The sequence below is a fragment of the Pongo abelii genome, chromosome 9, assembly GCF_028885655.2.
Source record: "Pongo abelii isolate AG06213 chromosome 9, NHGRI_mPonAbe1-v2.0_pri, whole genome shotgun sequence".
Taxonomy (NCBI): Eukaryota; Metazoa; Chordata; class Mammalia; order Primates; family Hominidae; genus Pongo; species Pongo abelii.
The window spans coordinates 17385280-17397533 of NC_071994.2; the positions used below are offsets into that span (position 1 = coordinate 17385280).

The 12254-nt window shown below is 44.5% G+C and overlaps 1 protein-coding gene and 1 non-coding gene across 2 annotated transcripts; one reads left to right on the forward strand and one right to left on the reverse strand.

Annotated features, from left to right (window-relative positions):
- Positions 1–455: 455 nt before the first annotated feature.
- LOC100450365 (olfactory receptor 6Q1) lies at positions 456–1409 on the reverse strand. Its single transcript, XM_002833626.4, has one exon. It carries the CDS (start codon positions 1407–1409, stop codon positions 456–458), a length of 954 nt encoding a protein of 317 aa, XP_002833672.3.
- A 4229-nt stretch (positions 1410–5638) lies between these two features.
- On the forward strand, positions 5639–5745 carry LOC112135566 (U6 spliceosomal RNA). Its single transcript, XR_002916832.2, has one exon. It is a non-coding gene; the product is annotated as a U6 spliceosomal RNA (small nuclear RNA).
- The last annotated feature ends 6509 nt before the right edge of the window (positions 5746–12254 follow it).

A 12254-nucleotide genomic window follows, 5' to 3' on the forward strand; every position in this document is an offset into this window, starting at 1 on the left:
TCAAGTCAGATAACATAATGCCTCCAGATTTTTTTTTTTTTTTTTTTTGCTTAGGATTGCTTTGGCAATTTGGGCTCCTTTTTTGCTTTCATATGAATTTTAGAATTGTTTTTTCTAGTTCTGTGAAAAATGACATTGATAGTTTGATAGGAATAGCATTGAATCTGTGGATTGCTTTGGGCAGTATGACCATTTTAATGATATTGATTCTTCCAATCTGTGAGCATGGGATGTTTTTTCATTTGTTTGTGTCATCTCTGATTTCTTTTAGCAGTGTTTTGTGGTCCCCCTTATAAATATCTTTCACTTCCTTGGTTAGTTGTATTCCTAGGTATTGTATTTCTTGTGGCTGTTATAAATGGAACTGCATTCTTGATTTGGTCTCAGCTTAAACGTTATTGACTAACCTGTTTTTAAATATCCAAGGCAAGGAAACTGGGTTCCCACCTGCCTCCTCACTGCCCCTTCCAAGACTTGAGAGAAAAGACTCGACCCAGAGCTCCCTTCACTTCCTTGTTCCTAAGACTGTAGATGAGAGGATTGAGCATGGGCGTGACAATAGAGTAGAAGACAGATACCACCTTGTTGAAGTTGATGGAGGAGGTCACCTTGGTCTGGACATACATAAAGAAAAGAGTGCCATAGAAGAGGCTCACCACAGTCAGGTGAGCTGCACAGGTAGAGAAGGCCTTCCAGCGCTCAGCAGCTGAGCGGATGTGCAGCAGTGTCCAGACAATGTTGCCGTAGGACACAGCAATGACCATAGAGGAGGCCAGTAGCACAGCCAGAGACACCAGGAAATCCACAGTCTCCTTCCAAGTGACATCTGAGCACGACAAGGCTAGCAAGGGTGAGGCATCACAGAAGAAGTGGTCAATGACATTTGGGCCACAAAATGTTAGCTGAGACATGAGGTAGATTGGCAAGATGGGTGTGAGGAAGCCTACCAGCCAACAAGCAGCTGCCAGACGGATGCAGGTGCCCCAGGACACCAAAGCCCCATAGTGGAGAGGCATACAAATGGCCACATAACGATCATAGGCCATGGCAGCCAGTAGGAAACACTCAGTTGCCCCAAGAAAGGTGAAGATGAAGAGCTGGGACAGGCAGCCAGGATAAGAGATATTCTTGCCACCATCCACCCCAATAAAACCAGCCAGCATCTTGGGCACTGTAACAGAAGTGTACCAGATTTCAAGGCAGGACAAGTGTGTCAGGAAGAAATACATGGGTCTCTGTAGTCGGTGGTCCAAACCCACCACTAAAATGACGGCCAAATTCTCTACCAAGGTGAACAGGTACATGGTAAGGAAGAGTATGAAGAAGAGGAGTTGTGCTTCATGGATGCCAGCAAAGCCCATCATGACAAATTCAGTTACCTGGGTCCAGTTTTTGGTATATGGCTGCATATGTGGCAGTGAGAACTCAGCAAACTCATAGCCTCATAGACAATGAAAGCTCAAAGAGAACCTGTGAGGTTGGAGGATGTTGTACTAAAATGCCTTTCACTTCAGAAGAGAAACATGATGTCAAGACACTGTTCTTACCCTCAAAGAATTTACAGTTCATGAGGGACATGAGAAAACAAATAATATTAGTACAAAATGAAATGCACTGGCTAAGAATAAGGCAGGATGCTATAGGCAGAAATAGCAGGGAAGCTCAACCAGTCTTGAGAAATCTTCCTGAAGGGAAGACTGTCTATAGCTGAACCTGAAAAGGAAGTATAAGTTAGTGAGACAAAAGGTAGAGATAGAGAGAAGACATCACAAGTATAAAATTCCAGATACCAGAGAGGAGATTGTGCATTTGGGAAACTTCAAGTAGAGACAGTTTGCCATGGAGTTCAAGAGCTTGATTTCCCAAGCAAACATACCTAGATTCAAATAAAAGAGAACCTAACAGAGTTGTTGTGGAAATGTAAGTTAGATAATTCCTGTAAAGCACTTAGCATCATGTTTGAGTCAATAAATGTCAAGGGGGAAATCTACATGTTGACATCTCCTGGAATAAGATATAGAGAGAAAATGATGGTTTCTGAGCCTGAGGAGTAGGCTGGGACACCATGAAGGGCTAGCAACCAAATTAAGGGAAAGGAAAAAGCTGAGCTTCCCCCTTTAGGCCACAGGGAGCCTTTAAGAATTATAAGCAGAGAAGCAATGCTATTCTTTTTACCCCTTAGAAGGGGCGTTTGGAGGGGAACAAGATAAGAGCCAGAGGCTGGGCACAGTGGCTCACATGTGTAATCCCAGCACTTTGGGAGTCCGAGGCAGGCAGCTCACCTGAGGTTGGGTGTTCAAGATCAGCCTGGCCAACATGGTGAAACCCTGTCTCTACTAAAAGTACAAAAGTTAGCCCAGCGTGGTGGTGGGCGCCTGTAATCCCAGCTACTCGAGAGGCTGAGGCAGGAGAATCACTTGAATCCGGGAGGCAGAGGTTGCAGTGAGCTGAGATCATGCCACTGCACTCTAGCCTGGGCGACAGAGCAAGACTCCATGTCAAAAAAAAAAAAAAAAAAAAAAAAAAAAGGAGGAGGCAGAAAGGCTGGGTTAGGAGGTTGTTGCAAGTATAGCATGGAGTGATGGTGACTTTAACTGTGGAAATGCCAGTAGGAGACTGAATATGACTGTTAAGAGATAGAATCAACATAATTGGGTTTGAATCCACACTGGGTTTGAATTTAGGCTCCAATATCAACTTGAAATATGTGACCATGAGTGAATCACTAAATAATCCCGTTTTTAAAAAAAAAAGATAATACAAGAGTTCCAAAGAGATTACTTCCTATCTCATTTTAGAATTAAATGAGAAAATATAATATCTCCATTTTTGTGCCAGTTTTAAAATACAGCCCCAAATTTTTGAACACTCTTCCCATCCAAAAGTGGGGTCTATGGCTATTCCCATTGAATCTGGGTTCTGTGACTGCTTAACAACAGAATAAGGTAGAAGTGATGCTGTGCCAGGTTCCAGGCCCGGGACTTGGAAACCCCAGTTTCCTCTTCTTGCTTCTTGAAACCCAGTCACAGTAGTGTAAGGAAGCCTATCCAGCCTGTGGAAAGGCCTAGGTGGAAAGGAACTAAGTCCCTCAGCCCTCAGCCTGGCCAAGCTTCCACTGACAGCCAGCACCAGCATACCAGCCAGGTGAATAAGCTGTCTGAGAAATAGATCATTCAGCCCCCAGTTGATCTGGCCAAGCTGACACCAGCCTTCCCTTCTGAGCCCTCCCCAAATTAAAAATCTGTGAGCTAAATAACTGATTGTTGTTTAAACCACTAAGTTTTAGGCTACTTTGTTATGCAGTAACATAAATAAAGCAATTATATCCTAGTTGTGTAACTTGAGCAAATTATTTACTATTTCTGACCCGTTGGAGAAAAATAAATAGTGTTTTGCTACAGTCACAGATTCCTGAACTGGAATTTGAATCCAGGTTTGCCAAGGTCTAAAGCCCTTGCTCTTTCCCCTATAAATAATTAGCAAGTTCCTTCTGGCTTCAGAATTCCTGGCAAAGAAAGCATGTAGAGATACAAAATCAGAAATAAACAAGTTCAAAGTTTTCAGATTTCTGCGTGCGTCTTCACCATGCCTGACATCCCCACAGTGGGAAGTCTATAAACATTGGCTTCCTCTCACATAATTGCATTGCAGCCCCAGACACTTCATGCTTCTGTTGGCTCAAGGAAATTTCAGGACGCAATTTCCACCCATTTATCTCATTTGCAACCTCACTTACAATGTAGCAGCCTCCAAACAATGATCACCCTTCCCAGTGGAGATACTGCATACAGATGCTCTAGAAGTTTGACTTGACTTACTGTATTAGACAGTTTCATAGTCAAATTCTCTGAAAAATTCATTATTTTTCATAGTCATGGAGAAAATGAGATTTAGAGTCAAACAGCTCTGGGATCAAGCCCTGAGTCTGCAATTTACTAGTTTGGTTGTGTCATCTATAAATTCTTACTATTTTTCTAAATCTTACCAGTCCTTTCAGCTGTGACTCAAGTTTGATAGTCCTGTCTTCACTAGGAAGTGTTTTTCCTTACCTCATTCCTCCAAACTTGTATGCACGTCAAGCAAACAAATGCACAGGGCACCTGCTCTGACCTAGGAACCACAGTGGAGGGTACAGATGCCCCCAGCATCTACCCCAGGGCCTGGTACAGAGCAGGTACCCCCAACATCCATCCTGAGGCCTGGTGCAGAATGGGTGCTCCCAGCATCCACCCTGGGGCCTGGTACAGACCAGGTTTCTCCAGCATCACCATGGGGCCTGGTACAGAGCAGATTCTCCCACCATCTGCCCCAGGGCCTGGTACAAAGCAAGTGCCCCAAGCATCTATCTCAGGGCCTGGTACAGAGCAGGTGGTCCCAGCATCCACCCTGGGGCCTGGTACAGAGCAGGTGCCCCAGCATCCACCCTGGGGCCTGGCACAGAGTAGGTGCCTCAGCATCCACCCTGGGGCCTGGTACAGATGCCCCCCCAACATCCACCCTGGGGCCTGGTACAGAGCGGGTATTACTTTTTAATACTTTCAGCTCTCTGATCCATGGCTTAGAGAGAGAGTGCCAGAACCTGTGGGGTTTGTATCAGGCCCAGATTAGCTACATTGAAAGGATCTGCTCTTGTTTCTCAAAAGCTGAAGGAGGGGTAAAGAAGTAGGATATAAGAGAGAAGGAGAGAGGGAGAGCCGAGGGCTTTTGATCCCCTTGCATCCAGGCAATGATGCATTTCACCTGTGGGCTGAGAATTTTTTTTTAAGAAGCAGGAGCGGTTTCCCCACTATCTCTTTCCCCATCATAGAGCCAACAGCTGGCAGGATCCTAGATCCCTGAGGAAAACGACTCACTTCTTCCTGGAGCAGGAATTACCCAACATTTTCTGCAAAGGATCAGATTTAAATAGTTTAAGCTTTATGAGCCACAGGCAGTTTCTGCCACATATTCTTCTCCGTGGGTTTTTTTTTGTTTGTTTTTGCAACTCTTTAAAATGTAAAACCCTTTCTTAGCTCATGATCCATACACAAACAGGCTACAAGCTGGATTTGGACCATGGGCTGTAATTTGCCAATCCCTGCCCTAGACACACAGGACTGTTACATGAGCGAAAAAGAACACCACCTTACTGTGTTAAGCAGCAGTTACCCTACTTTATGGACACACATACCACCTCTGCCACCACCAAGCAGCCAAACTGTCCTCAAATTATCTATTGTCTCTCGTTCTGCAGAGAAATGGGGGACGGGGGACAACTGATACCCAGGGTTTGGTTGGACATGCGTGGGCAATTGCACCTGCACAGAAGCCCAGTGAGTCCTTACTGCTCCCCCTACCCTAATGCTAATCAACAAACTGCAAGGGAAGCTTTTCTTGAATTCCAAATCAGAAACCCAAAATCTAAACTGAATGATTCTAGAAAAATGCCTGAATCTCCATCAGTTCTTCCTCTACTGCTGACACCCAATTGCGTTCTTTGAGAGACTCAAGAAATGAACTCAAGTTGTCAAATAGATTGGATTGATATATGGAGAACAACATTCAAAGAGTTAAAAGAATAAAATAATTTTTAAATGTCTCATTACTTCTTTTTCTAGTGTATATTAATTCACATTCATTCATTAAAAAGATTAAGAAAGTACTCGCTTCGGCATCATATATACTAAAATTGGAATGACACAGAGAAGATTAGCACGGCCCCTGCACAAGAATGACACACAAACTTGTGAAGCATTCCATATCTTTTTTTTTTTTTTTTTTTTTGGTTACAGAGTCTTGCTCTGTTGCCCAGGCCTGGAGTGCAGTGGTGCAATCTCAGCTCACTGCAACCTCCGCCTCCCGGGTTCAAGTGATTCTCCTCCCTCAGCCTCCCAAGTAGCTGGGATTTCAGGCATGCATCACCATATCCAGCTAATTTTTGTATTTTTAATAGAGACACAGTTTCACCATATCGACCAGGCTGGTCTCGAACTCCTGACCTCAAATGATCCACTCACCTCGACCTCCCACAGTGCTGGGATTACAGGCATGAGCCACCATGCCCAGCCATGTTCCATATTTTTAACAAGCCTGCACATGTACCCTTGAATATAAAAGTTGGAAAAAAAATTAAAAAGATTGAGAGACAGAATCTCACAACTAACTCCTGGAAATTTTGAACCTATTAATTTGTTAACTCAGTGAAGTGGTTTACCCACAGTTCTATGCCTGCCACTTCCTCATTCAAGCATTCATCAAGGAGACCCTGAATGCTAGGCATGGTACCAGGCATCAGGCCTCTAACCCAAAATGAGTTGCAAGTCCTGCCTTTTAAGAACTGTGTCTTTCAGGAAAGATAGAGAAGTACTCAAGGGTTAGGACAGAGATGTGATGAGCTAATTGCAATGTATCTGGTAGAACAAAGTAGGGGGCAGTGAAGTTGGCATAGAAGGAAGACAGGACAGGTAAGATCAAGAAACAATTTCCCAATTAAATCACACTGAGGGTGGGGGACGGTGGAAAGAAGGCAATCCTTAACTGACAAAACCAAGTGCGGTAGAGGGACAGGGAGGCACCCCAGCAAGCCAGGGGACAGACAGGTGGGAGTAGCTAATATGCCCAGAGGGATCATTAGAAGAGGTTGTGAGGTCCACGGACAGAGTCAGGAGAGCATAGTGGTTAAGGCTACATTCAGGTATTAGACCACCTGATGCCTTCAAATCTCAGCTCCACCACCTTCTAACTGAAATCAAATGAAAGCAACCTAGATGGGAGGCAATGCCTAACCCAACAGAATGAATATCTGATGGAATCATTTAAGTCATCAGAGACAAGTCTAATGAGAAACTCTTTCTGAACAAGAGTTTCAGAGCATGCAAATCCTACTCCTCTTCCCCGCTGCCCCAACACCTCTTCAGGTCATGTGTTGGTAGGAAGATGAGCTTCTCTCCAAAAAAGGAGAAAGGAGGCCGGGCTCAGTGGCTCATGCCTTTAATCCCAACACCTTGGGAGGCCGAGGCAGGCGGATCACAAGGTCAAGAAATCGAGACCATCCTGGCCAACATGGTGAAACCCCGTCTCTACCAAAAATACAAAAATTAGCTGGGCATGGTGGCGTGTGCCTGTAGGACACGCCCTGTAGTAGTGCGGTGCATGCCCCAGCTACTCAGGAGGCTGAGGCAGGAGAATCGCTTGAATCCGGGAGGCAGAGGTTGCAGTGAGCTGAGATCGTGCCACTGCACTCCAGCCTGGCGACAGAGCAAGACTCCATCTCAAAAAGAAAAGGTCATTTATGGAGCCCCTCCCATGGGCTAGATTCTGATGGGCTGATACCATCTGGCTGAATCCCCACAATATTGTACTGTGATCCTATGAGCTATTCTTGATATAGAGGTGTTATTTGTCTTGGTTTTCATGCAATTGAAATCACTGAAGGCTCAGAGAGACAGTAAGTAACTTGCTCAAGATCAAAGATGGCACAGAGAAGAGCCAAACCCCAGAGCTTCTGACAAAAAAAGCCTGTGCTTTCCCTCCACACTGTGCCATTTTCCTCTGCCATTTCATTTCACCCAGTGACAACTTGCCTGCAACCCTGGCTCCCTGCCCTGACTCTGAGGTTAATTTCCCTGCAGCTCGGAGCCCCGCCAAGGCTGGAGGAATATCCCACAGGCTCCAGTGAGCTGCAAAGCACAGTCACACTCCCAGGGCTATTAACAGCATCCGCTTCCTCTCCAAGGTTCAGGGAACTTTATCCACCAAGTGCCATGCAGGAAAAAAGCGGTCAGCCAGAGAGGAGAGGGTCACACGGGGCAATCACTAAATAAGGAGAAAGGCTGCACAGGAACTTGGCCCAATTTGGTGTCCTCAAAAGACAGTGCTCCCTGGCTAAGATTTTCCCTAACAAATATGGAAAAACAGTTTGAGGCCCATGCACGAAAATTAAAACTTGGTTCCTGTAGCTATTTGCTTGTGTAGCTACGTGACAAGCCTGGTGAGAGAGGCTGGATTTCTCCCTCTTTCAGTTCTCTCCACCTGGCATCTAGGGGACTAGTCCCAAAAAGTGAAAGGAACTGGAAAATAAACTTACTAAGATCCAGGAAATGATTTCAAAAAAACAGCCAACAAACCTAGGTGAGCAGGCGCAGTGGGTGGGTGTTATGAGACAGACAGCGGGGCTAGGAGATGCCCAGGATGAAACCCGGAGACCTGCTCTCTGATTCCTCTTGGGTCTAGCTCATCGCATGCCTGCTTCCCCGCTCCCACTGCAACATGACAGCAACAGCACATCTCACTTTCCAACATGCAGACAGCCCCCTGTGGTAACAGCACCATCTCTGAAATCAGTGGAGCTGCATTTGACCCTACCTCCGTCAGGCCGTAGCTGTGAGTTTGGGAAAGGCGTTTGATCTTGCTGAACCTCAGTGTCTTCATCTTCAAATGGGGAGGATAACATGTATATTGCTGGGCTGGACCAAAGATGGAAGGAGACATCATTAAGGGAAAGTTAGGGCCTTTGCTCCTTTCGCTCCCTCTACCATCTCTGTGTGGCATCCTCCTGCATTTCTTTCAATTCCCTGCACAAGGCCACCTTAACAGAGAGGCCCTTTCTGGCCACCTATCTGAAAATGCAATTCCTTTCACTCTCTGATCCTCTTCTCATTTTGATTTTTTGGGTAACAGCCTCATTGCCATCTGGTAGATATTTGTTTATAACATCACACACACACACACACAAAAGGAAGCTCCTTGAAGATAGTGCCTTTGTTTGTTCATTACTGTGTTGCTAATGCCGAAGTCACTGACATGTAGTCTACATGCAATAAATATACACTGATGTAATAAAAGGATGGTTGCATGCTCCTGATTGTATGTTCGCAGCATACTTAGTTTCCTTTCCATTTCTAGCTACCTGTTTTCAAGGAAATTTAAGGAAAAGGAAGTTCAACAATACTTACAGAAAAGTCAATCAATTTGGGTGTTGTCCATGCAATTACTGTCAATGGACTACAAGACTGACAATGCCTGCAGGAATGATGTCTTGTATATCTGGAGCAGCCTGCTCTCATGGCCTTGGGTGGGAGGCAAATTGAATTGATTTCTACATATAATTTCTTTTTCTTAGCTACAGAATTTAATTCTAAATTTCCCGGAAAGCTGTACTGTATCAGCTGTTTTCAAACTCTGTTCCACCAAGCCCTAAGTTTGCTTAGTTTCCAGGTAGCTGGGAAGATGAATGGACCTAGTATGTGGGGCTCTCAAAATCCCTGCTTGAACCAGCTAGTAAGCGACAGAGTCCAGATGAGAATCCAGCCCAGTCTGACTCCAGAGGCCACCATCTTTCCATCATACCACCTCCCCAGGGAGGGTGATATTCCTAAAATAAAATCTGATCAATTAACTGGGCACTTCTCTCATTATTCCAGGGGCTTCAATACTGAGCAGATACAATCTGTTCCTCAAAGCCACTGACATATAGTCTCCCTATGATGGGAACAAATGGGAAACTGAGGTATAAGAAAATAAGTGGGAGGCTTCTCCAGCCGTATATGTGACAGAGACCCTAGACCCAAACCAAGCCAGAGAGTCCACTACAGCAGACAGGAACCAAGGTGAGAATCAAGCTTTCTGAGCTTCTAGCTCCTAATCTCTAGGCAGGAATAATATCTATTCTTGTTGTCTCTCAGAACATTCTGTGAATTGATGAGATAGTAGATGTGCAGGTTCTTTGAAACTTTAAAGGTACACTCTGGTAAAACCTGCTTACTCTTTTGCTTCTATTGCTTATGGACTGTGTGATGACGACAGAATTTCAGTAAAGGGACAGCATGGGAATGGCCATCTGCTGGGACTCTGGGAATGGTCATGAAGCTGCCCTGGAATAACAAAAGCAAATTGATTTTGTTTAGATTGTAGGTTTGAGGTGGCTTGAGGAGGCAGATGGAGATGAAAGAGAACTAAAACCCCACAAAGTCCCTCGGCACCCCTACTCTATATGAGCTTAAGCAAATCAGTTGAATTCTGTGTGCCTCCATTTTCTCACTTGAAAACTGAATTGATATTTAAAACCACAATGACTCTGTAAAAGAGCTTTTGGGCCGGGCGTGGTGACTCATACCTGTAATCCCAGCACTTTGGGAGGCCGAGGTGGGTGGATCACTTGAGGTCAGGAGTTCAAGACCAGCCTGCCCAACATGGTGAAACCCTGTCTCTACTAAAAATATCAAAACTAGCCAGGCATGATGGCATACACATGATAATCCCAGCTACTCAGGAGGCTGAGGCAGAATTGCTTGAACCCAGGAGGTGGAAGTTGCAGTGAGCCGATATCACACCACTGCACTCCAGCCTGGGTGACAGAATGAGACTCTGACTCAAAAATAAATAAAATAAATAAAAAATTAAATTAATTTTTTTTTTAAAAAAAGAGGTTTTGAACAACAAAAAAATGAGATTACAAACTGGGAAAACTCTGAAGAAAAGATTGGGCTATACCAAAGTCAGGAATCATACCTCTAGATTTGGTATCCATTTGATTGATAACATTCCTTCCATATACCAAGCCTTGTATGCTCTTTGGATATGGGCCTCTAGAGGAGCCACGTACCTGCCTCCCACTGCTTCTCTAGTTTCCTAGTGTCTTCTCTGGGTGAAACACCAAGGCCAAGCAGGCCCAGAACCTTGGAACTGGTGGCCAGGACAGGTTATTGAATCCCACTGATGAACAGAGACCCCAAATTCAAGGATCACAGCTTCTCTGAACCAAAGGGAGAGGGCACAGATCTGCCATTGGCTGAACTGGAAAGAGAAGAAACAAGAATTGTCACTGGCTATAAGATGCCTCATACTCCACGTATGTGCCTGTAATTCTCCCAGGGGTGGCCCATGGGACCATTTCTCCATGGAGGTTTAAAGCTCTCAGACAACAAAGAAAAGAAAATAATAAATTATGAAAAACTTTGTCCCAGAGGGTATGCAGAAGCTACATAGGAGTCCCAAATCTGTAGATTAGAATGACAGATGCCTCAGAGTGGAGGATGAGGGGCCAACCAGGGAAGATTCCGTGACAGCTAGACTCTTTGCCAAGGCCTCTGACTCCGAACTACTCTAGAATATGGTGACATGAAATCTATAGAGTTCAGATTTATCACAGATGCAGTGAGGCCTTCCTCAATAGAGTGGGTCAGATATCACCATCCACCTACCTGCCCCCTATCCCCAACTCCTGGAAAATAATCTGTGATGATAACACCAGACATTACTGAGTAGCCACTCTGGGTCAGGCTCTGTGCAATATAGATGTGAAGTACCAGCTTCAACCCTTAAGGAGCTTACAATTCCATAGAGGGTGTGACTTAGGGTCACTTTTAACCTGAATGTTACTGTGCCAAATTGCCTTCCTTTCAAAGAGTTACTCTGGGGCATTTGATGATTGTTTACAGGCTGGGCAATTGTTTTCTCCAAAAGGGAAATACGGTGTTATTCAATGTAAAGCAAAAAGAACATCAGGGATAGTGAGTATCCACTGTGTTTGATCACAGAAGGCAGCCAGACCAAAGCTGGCAAAGCCCAAAGGCAATATAGATGACTTGTTCTTTAACACATCCTCAACTCATAGGATCATTTTCTTTGATTTTGTATGACTTGGGTCCAGCCTTAATGTTTCAGGTGCAAATATCTTGTCTTCCCAACTAAACAATAAAGATCTTTTACCACAGGGCCATGTCTTATATTTTCTGCATTCCCAAAGAGCCTAGTGAAGTACTGCTCAGTGTAAAACATCACAGACTTGTGATAAAAGAAAAACTTTAGCTGAATTAAATTTAAAGGAGTTTAGTTGAGCAATGAACAATTCGTGAATTGGGCAGCCCCCAGAATCACAGCAGATTCACGGAGACTCTGGGGTGCCTCATGATCAGAACAAATGTATAGACAAAAAAGGTAAAGTGACATACAGAAATCGGAAGTGAGAAACAGTGAGATTGGTTACACCTCGGCGTTTGCCTTATTTGAACGCAGTAATATTCAGCAGTCTGTGAGTGGTTGAAGTATGGCCGCTAGAATTAGCCAACACGCAGCTATTGTTACAGGTGCACACTAGTACGTTAGGTTTTCAATTTTATATATTATGATGATGAGGTCTACAAAATTGTATATAATTGTCATTCCACTGTAATCTATTAAGCTAGGTTACAGCTCATCCACGAGGACTCAGCTATAGAAGTAAGGAGTCCTTCTCAGGCCATATTTAGTTGGCTTTAACACTTGGACTTGAATCC